This window comes from Priapulus caudatus, unplaced genomic scaffold (genome assembly GCF_000485595.1).
Source record: "Priapulus caudatus unplaced genomic scaffold, Priapulus_caudatus-5.0.1 Scaffold2213, whole genome shotgun sequence".
NCBI lineage: Eukaryota > Metazoa > Priapulida > Priapulimorpha > Priapulimorphida > Priapulidae > Priapulus > Priapulus caudatus.
Window position 1 is genome coordinate 188 of NW_014579274.1, and position 10,031 is coordinate 10,218.

General features: G+C 41.6%; 1 protein-coding gene across 1 annotated transcript; it reads left to right on the forward strand.

Moving 5' to 3' along the window:
• The first annotated feature begins 492 nt into the window (after positions 1-492).
• LOC106818398 (ADP-ribosylation factor 1) lies at positions 493-6,160 on the forward strand. The gene is made up of 5 exons (XM_014823112.1): positions 493-559; positions 1,306-1,491; positions 1,859-1,969; positions 2,527-2,651; positions 2,987-6,160. The coding sequence occupies exons 2-5, from the start codon at positions 1,344-1,346 to the stop codon at positions 3,146-3,148; spliced, it is 546 nt and encodes a 181-aa protein (XP_014678598.1). The 5' UTR covers positions 493-559; positions 1,306-1,343; the 3' UTR covers positions 3,149-6,160.
• Positions 6,161-10,031: the final 3,871 nt, after the last annotated feature.

The window sequence follows — 10,031 nt, forward strand, 5'->3', positions numbered from 1 at the left end:
GCCTTGTCTTTGTCTTTGTCAGTCTTTGTCTCTCTTTTATGAAACAAAATTTTGTTTAAAGAAAAGGTTCAGTTTCAGAATTGCTGGAATTGGGATAGATTTACGTCACGGCAATGTCTTTGGACTCATTGCTGGTACCTGATCTTTTTCATTTATGTCATTGACATTGTAAAAAGGCCCTCGAAAAAAAATGTCTTTGGAAAAAATGTGGATCTTTTAAAATTTTGGGGGGTTCGTACGACCCTCACGACCCCCCCCCTCCCTGCATACACCCATGAACATATGATTAAATAATCAAATATTATATGCGATAAATCAAATTATTCGCCTGAATAGGACGCTGCTGCCATCATGTAGCCGGATTTTACACTAAATGATCTCATTATGCACCCACGTGATCCGCGTTATTCACTACGGGGTAGATGGCAACCGGAAGAGGATTGTCCACATAACTTCTACAACCTTTAACACACGTTCGTGCCAGTCTATATTTGTCACCGGTGTTCATTGACGTGGCTGCGGTGAGGTCCGCCATTTGTTGTTAGTTTCTTGAATTTTGGTATGTTACTCGGAGATTACAAGTATTACAATAACTTGAACATATGTGTTTGTAATAGTACTGCGCCAGTCACACATGCGCTGATGGTTTTGGTATTGTTGTATATTAGTTGTGTTTGTAGTAGTCACTGGTGCCAGTGGCAGTGTTGGTTCAATGTGTTGCGTCAGTGACACTGATAAGTGTGTGTGTGACCATTATTGCTCAATTTGGCTTTCCTGCGATGTGTGTAGGGTTTTTCCAGTCGCTGTATTGTCAATACTTAGAACCTGATAAAAGAGGGTTGCCTTTTTTCCTAAAATATCTTTCTTCACGTAGTACATATGTCTATGAAATCTCACCATGGGCGGTTATTTGATGTATCATGCCAAGTTGGAAAACGCCCTAACCCACCTTTGGTTTATATTGAAATTAGTCCCTGCCTGTTGATTAGTAATGCCTGTTAGGAGTCACTTGCGATGTATTAATGCTGCATGGTGATTGAAGGTCTCATTCCACTGAAATGATAACAAACCAAAATTATCAATTCATTGAACCAGATGACACATTGAATTTTAAATGAAAGTAACAGTTTTTATTAACAGATAAGATTGAATCTGATATTATTAGATAGCAATTCTATCCATTTGTATTTCTTAATTATTAATATTATGTATCAACTGTTTTGCATCACAAGTTTTTTATTACATTTGCTCATGTTGGGTTGCTTGTGTTGATTTCCCTTATGAGGTCTCTCTTTTTCATTTCAGATTTATTATATAAGCTATAGAAATATCCCTATTTAATAATGGGAAATATATTTACCAACCTCTTTAAAGGCCTTTTTGGCAAAAAAGAGATGAGAATTCTTATGGTAGGATTGGATGCAGCTGGTAAAACGACAATTCTGTACAAGCTAAAGCTGGGTGAGATAGTCACAACAATTCCAACAATAGGTAAGTGAATAGTACCTGTAGTTTGATTGTGATAATTTTCTGTGGGATAAATATGCCTGTAAATACATCATATTTTAAAGTTGTTAACATTATTTGGCTTCTATACATTATGTTTTAAATTGTATATTTTTTGATGTGTTACAAGATATTACGTGGCATGCTCTCTTTGGGCTTTATAGAAATATAGAATACACACACACACAAACAGACACACAGGCGCACGCACGCATGCACGCACGCACGCACACACACATATATAAACATAGTATAAAGTACAACTTAATAGTAAACTATTAAGACATGCATTGTCCAGGCAAGATGAGGGGAAATGACTTTCACTGATGTGATTTCCATTATATTATTTCAGGATTTAATGTAGAAACGGTGGAATACAAAAACATTAGTTTTACGGTGTGGGATGTTGGTGGTCAGGACAAAATTAGACCACTGTGGCGACATTACTTCCAAAATACACAAGGTAAGCTTGGAATTTACTCGCTTGTTTTCAGTTGCATTGGGATAAGTGAAACGTGCATAGGCAGGGGTAGAAATTAACTTCTTTTGAACAAGGGAGTCCAACGGACTCCCTGGCCTCAAAAAGAGGGAGTTCATAGCAAAATGAAGGAGTCCGCAGTCTAAAGTTCTAAACTAAAGTGTAACAACAATAACGCATGTGCTTATTTTGAAGATTCGTGCGATGCACATCTGCCAAATTTTCTTTGGACATTTGCTAACAAATACGGTAATTCCGTGAGGTCGTGCTCTGGAACGAATTACTACTAGTTAGTATAACAGAATTATCAGGGAGTCACACGGACTCCTGCATATGTCAAATCAGGGAGTCCGACAGTAAATCAGGGAGTTGAGTCATTTGACTCTGGACTCGCGTTAATTTTGCACCCTGATAGGTGTTATGTGTGACATAAAACAATCATGCAATGTCATTGTTATGCATGGAAATGTAATTAATATGTTTCCTCAGTTTATTTAAAAAATTATTGTACACATGTGACATTCTTCCCATCTTTTTTTCAGGTTTAATATTTGTGGTGGACAGCAATGACAGGGAGCGCATAGGTGAGGCCAGGGAGGAGTTGATGAGAATGCTGGCCGAGGATGAACTCAGAGATGCAGTGCTGCTGGTGTTTGCCAACAAACAGGTGAGACTATCCTCCCATTGCTATAGTCTCAATTTACACTGTAGCAAGGGGGATGTGTCATATAGCCAAATGTGAGCAGAGAACAAAGGTTTTCAATATCATATATATATATATATATATATCAGTTCTTTGCAGTCGCTACACACAAAGTGCTATTTTCTTTTACAAATTCGTCAATCTGATTGTTATTACACGTGAATTTTATTTTTAGGTAGAACTCCCGTGTACCCCATAGATATCTTGTTTTAATAGTAGTGCTACATCCAACCTTAATGGAAACGACGATAATAACTCGGTATTTCCGCCCATGAAACTAACGTTTGCTTACATCGCAGGATCTGCCCAATGCGATGAATGCTGCAGAGGTGACAGATAAACTGGGCCTTCACTCTTTACGTCAACGAAACTGGTACATCCAGGCGACGTGTGCGACCAGCGGAGACGGGCTGTACGAGGGACTGGACTGGCTGAGCAACCAACTGAAGAATCAGAAATAATGCTTCGTGCAGTTAGTGAATTGTATGTGATTATGAGGAGACGGGGTTGGGCCGAGGCCCAAGGTGGAAGTGTTCAGCCTGGGAGAATGGGCAGCATGCTATTGCAACACCGTGATGTTCCTGTAGGCAGGACTTGATGTGTCATGTATAATTAGTAATCCGACTTGTGTTCCTTGTGTGTGTGTGTGTGTGTGTGAGTGTGTGTGTGCGTGCGTGTGTGCGTGTGTGTGTGTGTGTGCGTGTGTGTGTGCGTGTGTGTGTGTGTGCGAGCTTGTGGGTAAATAATAACAATATGTATAAGATTACAGACATGCTGGATGATTTTTTGATTGGATACTGATTTGAAGAAAAGTTGATTAAAGTGATTACGTCACATTAAATAGTAAAAGTAAAAAAATATTTCCATTTTTTCACAACATGTAAGTAATTCTGTTTACGTATTATGGTTAAATTGCTGCATTATACTTCCTATTTTACTTTATTGTTTGATGTAAACATACACTCGTGACTCATACATAGCCCATAGCAAGCAATTAATGTCAGGATCATAATATCAAATCGTCCAGGTTTTTTGGATTTTTAACTAGTTGAGAAACAATCTTATCAGGTAAGAATTTGAGGATACATTTAGTTCCGTTAGTACTTACTTTTAATGTAAAAAAATGGCAACAAAAATTTACAAATATACACCATAGAAAATTCGTGACGTAGTCAATTTAAGGTTTAAACAATTTTTATCCCGTGTTTAAGCCAGCATGTGGAAATGTTAACAAAGCATCACTGAAAATCCCATGCAACTTAAAACCAAATCCCTAGGTCATACAATTCAGCTAAAAACGTCAAATTATTTTAAACTACTTATGTTAATTATATCAAACTCCCTTTCAAAGTTTCTATGTAATGGTGAAATATTTTTACATGGCATAATGTCTAACAGCAGTTGAGCTCGATGTCGTACGCGAGCTGAACAATGTAGCACCGCCAGGCTCCCTTATTGATGGAATTGTCCTCTGCAGTCCCAAGGTGAACATTTCTTGATGCACCCCTACAATCACAGGCATAACTGTAAAAGTATTTTGGCGTAATATGCTGTGTGTGAGAACTGTGTGTGAATAAAGTCACTAAATGTGTCCGTGGGTGTGTGGGTGGATGCGGGCATATGCGTGCATCCTCGCGTGTGGTTTTAAATGTGCACACTGTTCCATTGACTACTAAGCAAGTAAGCAGGTGTTGCTTCCATTACGCCAGCCACCAACAATCCGGCAGGGGCGCCAGACAGCAGGCAGCATCATTGCTGCCGTACTCTTGTCTCGGGTCTTGACTGAGACAGGCTGCAGTACACGTAGCTTTTTACAAATATTTATACTCATTTGTAGTACAATTCCTACAATTGCAAAAGCATATGCATCGCTGCAGTTAATCTTCTGAATTGTGGGATGGAGTGAATGGTAGCTGTTATTCACTGGAAATTCAAACCACCTAAACATTGGTGTAACTGGCAACCTGGAAAGAGACGCAGTACATGCGTTTTATATTTGGTTAAAATCGAGATGTATTTGTATGTAAGGTCAGTCAAAACATACTTATTTAAAATGTGCAAGTGATCAACTGTGTCCCAGGCAGGCCAGCCAGTTTGTGCGTGAGTGTAAGCGTGTTTAAGTTCGGTTTACCGGTTATAGCATACTTTGTTTCGAAAAGAATCGCGTTGAAGTGTGTACAATGGTCCCGAACCCGCTGCTTAAAATTCATTGTATTCGTACTGGGTGCTCCTGTGCTAACAACTTTCTAGCTGCCTCAGCTGGTACACAATTGACTTGCACAGCTCTGTGTGCAAATGTTTTATTTAGAACCAGCTTTTTAATAACCTTATTGCAGTGAACTGTGGCAGTCTTTAAGCTAGTGCGACCTGAAGCCACAATGTCACTCGGCACAGCTTGGAGTGTGACGATCCAGATGAATATAGAATGAACGCAAGTTTTTGATATCCTGTACTGTGCAAAATTCATTCCCCATGCAGTTTGTTGTGTTGTGTATTCACTGTCGATGTATTATTTATGCGATGTGGTCTTTGCACATCACAAAGTACAAGTCTGTTCTCAGAATGCAGGCAAATTGGTAGGCAGTAGCCGCAGTACTATCATGAACATAAGTATGTATACCTATATTATGCACATGTTCATAGCAATCTGGATGAAGGTATTAGTTTTATCCGTGCCGTATAACCATTTCTGCTGAAGCCATCATACTAACCTAGTCGGCATATCTGGGACGGTTCCTGATGATTTATAGAGAGGGTCTGAGTTTAATGTTTTGTTCGCTCAAAATTCTCGCCAGTTGAGATCTAAATGTTTGTGGACTTCATAATTATGTTGAACTGTGCTGGTGCAATAAAATGAAACACTGACAATTGAATCTGCACATGCTAAAAAATTCTCTTATATTTTACTATGAAAAATTATTTAATGAAGATGTTCAATAGATAAACAGTTCGATGCACCTTATTTGCAAGTTTTGGTCAAGTGCTGTCTGCCAAGAGTATTATATGTGTATACCTTTGTTGAGATGTTGAGTCCATTCCTAACACTAGCAAAATGATGGTAAGACTATGTAGAGCTCTCCTTTCTAGTAATTATTATTGTCTATGGTTAATTTGTCACTTCCATTATTACTAGTCTTAAGCCAGCAAATCAAATAATATATCACAAGTATGGTATACAGTGCATGTTCACATATACCCTGGTGATACTTTATGCACCAGAAATAGTAGAATGTGTAGGTGCTTTTCACTTCACTTGTTATGTGTCAATATAATATACATTTATATGTATATATATATATATATATATTATATATATATATTGACACAACAAGTATATATATACAATATACACTTCTTGGCTCTGGGAGTTTATGAGGCTTTGAATGTGTAAATTTCTTTGTGATTTTTTGTATCTGCCCATCTATTCTGTAAACAATGATATTAAACGTGACTATTCTTTCTCCTTAAAATCATGTGTACGTGTTGGATTAAGTTTATTGGAGTAACAAATTACAGATAATGAGATGTATGCATCTGATAAAGCAATTGGGAGATGTCATGAGTATGATACATCGAGATTGGACTCCAAAAACACACTGTGACACTGTGATACAGTGTTCAAACGCGAACACCTTTCACTTTGAAGTCAAGATTGGAAATATAAAGTAGTACGAATACTATATAGCTTGGGCCTGCTATCTGTATAGTGTACATTTATGACACTGATAAATGGCCAAGACCCAAGATTACTAGCACAAGCCATATCTATATATATAAAGTTGTTCAGCAGAATTTGTGTTCGCGCATAACTAGAGAACTCCGCAGCCTAGAGGAAAACTAAATATATTTTCAGAATCAGCATGTCTGGGAGGTGGTTCTGGCTGAAACTCGAAAAATTTCAAAAAAGTTAAAAAGTTAAAAATTTATAAAAATTCTATTCATCAATAGATGGCGTTACAGATTAACATTATCAGGAGTAGATAATAGGGAATCCCTATTATCTACTCCTGACATTATACTTCACGTACGTGTGAATCCATGGTGTATAACCATAACGGACCAGCAGTAGCCGAAACTGACTCCTAAACCATTGATTCTGGGTTCGAATCTCACTTCGGGAAATGCTTTGTTTCTTTACTTTTGGACTGTTTAGTATGTACTTCTGCCGTATTCACCGTTAATTTCAATTTTTTTTTACCACATTTAAACGTTTAGTAAAAATCCAGAATAAACTATGGTAGATGATAATGATAGCGCAAACTGACGGGAACACATCACGGAAGCCTATGTAGGTTACATATCAAATATTATTATATTTTCTATATAATCATTTTATTATTTATTATTTTTTATTGTTAGGATGGTATAGGATGTGATGGGATGGCATGGCATGGGATAGGATGGGATGAGATGCGGTGCGATGGGATGGGATGGGATGGCATGGCATGGCATGGCATGGCCTTGGATGGGATGGGATGGGATATGGGATGGAATGGGATGCGATGCGATGGGATGGTATGGGATGGCATGGAATGCGATGGATGGATGGATTGATGGATGGATGCATGGATAGATAGATAGTTCGATTTTCTTTGGGTATTTTCCTTTCAACCAAGCGGTCACCAACTGAGCAACGCCACTGATTTCCCCGGACAACGCCGGGTATCCCGCTAGTAGTCTATAGATAGATATATCATAGATAATCATATATACAAACATGTATTTGTATGTATCTATGTTACGTACTAACCACCAACGAGTCATGGTTAGAGTCACTAGCCCCCACAACCCACAGGCTTGTGGGACAGAGTGAGTAAAAACTGAAAATAATGTGAACGCACATTCACAAATACTACCCCTCAATTACACTTCCACTGTTGTGTCACTGCATATCAACTTGCTTTCACAAAAACTAATGCAGAACTATAGCAGCTCCCGCACTCGCCGCTTCAAGTGTGCTGTGTCGCCATTGTATAATGATATATATATAGAGTATGAGTATGAGTATAGACCCGTATAGACTATAGTATGAGTATAGAGTATATATAATAGTAATGATATATATATATATATATATATATATTGTACAGGCACAAGGTTAATAAACACGAAATGGTATTACTACCAAAGTGCTTAATGTTTCTCTACTCTATTTCGCCTATAATCACCTGTAAATTCCATTGTCAAATGCTCATGCTGCAACACGCAAGTACACCGACGCCGCGAGACGCTCACGCGTGCTGTGCACAAACAACATGATACAAAAGAGCACAATGCAATGAGCAGCCTCTCTTATTCATGTTAGTTGGGCACAGCGGCGGGCGTGCGCCGTCGCTACTTGCGTATAGAAGGCCATTACCGCCCAAACCTACCTATATTTTAATCGGCGATGAATTCCAGCCAATCAGAAAGCAGTGGTTTTTTAATCGCCGATTAAATTGTGGTAGCTAGCTGTGCCGCTGTAGCTACTATAACACCACTCACTCCACTGGTCACGTTAGATTGCAGTGTAGCCTGTACATGGATTTACAGGTGTGTGTGCGCGCGCGGCGTGTGTGTGTGTGCAGGGGATGTATCCAGGATTTTTTGCTGGTGGGTCGTGATCATAATTTTTGTGGACCCTTTCACAACGCAATAGCAAGCAAGATGTGTTTCACAATGTCGATAGCAAACAGGGGCGTGTACAGGCAATTTGTACCAGGGGGGGGGTCTAACGCGTAAACCCCAAACTGTGGTAGCACGCGAAGGGGGGGGTCTGGCGGGGCCCTCCCCAGAAAAATTTTGAAAATTAGACCTCCTTTAGATGCGTTTCCTGCGCGAGAGGGGGGGTCCGGACCCCCTGGAACCCTCCCCCTGTACACGCGCCCTGACAATTAAATTAAAACCCAAACACATTTGTTTCAAAAAAAAAATTTATTAGTTAAAAAAAACAAGTTTTCTGATTCAGTGAAAACAGGAGTTTTTTTTGAACTTTTTGTCTTTATCTGTCTTGCTTTTGTCTTTGTCAGTCTTTGTCTCTCTTTATGAACAAAATTTTGTTAAAAAAAAGGCTGCAGTTTCAGAATTGCTGGAATTGGGATAGATTAGTCGTCACGGCAATTGGCATTGTTTTGGACTCATTGCTCGGGTACCGTGATCTTATCATTTATGTCATTGTAAAAAGCCTCCGATAAAAATGTCGTTGGAAAAAAATGTGGACCTTTTAAAATTTTGGCGGTGGGTCGTACACCCTCACGACCCCCCCCTGCATAACACCGCATGGCTGTGTGTGTGTGTATGTTATCGTGTGTGCAGGCGCGCCGGAAGCCAGTTTTCGGATTGTGGGGGTGGGTCGGCCAAAGACCTTAAGCGGGCTTCACGATTTTTTTTATCGTGTGTGCGTGAGCGCGTTGCGCCGACGTGTTGCTTGAGCGCGTTCGGGTGCTGTGAGCGCAGGTGTTGCCGTGAGCGCGTGAGCGCGGTTCGTAGTGCGTGAGCGCGTGTGTGCGTGTGAACGCGTGTGGTGACGTGTGCGAGCGCATGTGTGGTGATGTTTCCTGAGGCGCGTGTCTATGCATCGCGGTGTGGTGCGTGAGCGCGTGTGTGGCGACTGATGTCGGTGGACGCGTGTGTGCCGACATGTGCGCACGTGCGATCGTGTGAGCGATGGTGTGACGTGTGTGCGTGAAGCGCGTGGTTGCGACGTGTGTGCGTGAGCGCCTGTGTGTGACGTGGCGTGCTTGAGCCGCGTGTGTGCGTGGAGCGCGTGTGTGTGACGTGGTGGTGCGCGAGCGCGGTGTGTGTGACGCTGTTCGTGCGTGAGCGCGGTGGGGGGGGGGGGGGGGTTTTGTGCGTGAGCCGCGTGTGCTGGCGTGAGCGCGTTGTGCGCGACGGTGGTGCGTGAGCGCCGTGGTGTACGTGAGCCGCCATGGTGTGACGTGTGTGCGTCGAACGCGGTTGTGTGCCGACTATCGTGGCGTGTGTGCGACGTGTGGGCGTGATGCGCGTGTGTGTGACGTGTGTGCGTGAGCGGCATGGTGCCGGCGTGTGTGGCGTGAAAGCGCGTGTATGCGACGTGTTCGGTGCGTGAGCGCGTGTGGCTCGCTGAGCGTGTGTGTGCGACGTGTGTGCGTGAGCGCTGTGTGTGTGTGACGTGTGTGCGTACGCGTAGGTGCGACGTGTGTGCGTGAGGCGCATGTGTGTGACGGTGTGTGCCGTTGAGCGCGTGTGTACGTGAGCGCATGTGTGTGAGCCCTGGCGCGTGACGTAGTCGTGAGGCTCAGTGTGTGTCGGTGTGCCGTGCATAGAGCGCTGATGTTAGTGGTGCATCCCAATGACGACGCGCCAGTGTGGTGCTTAGCAAGT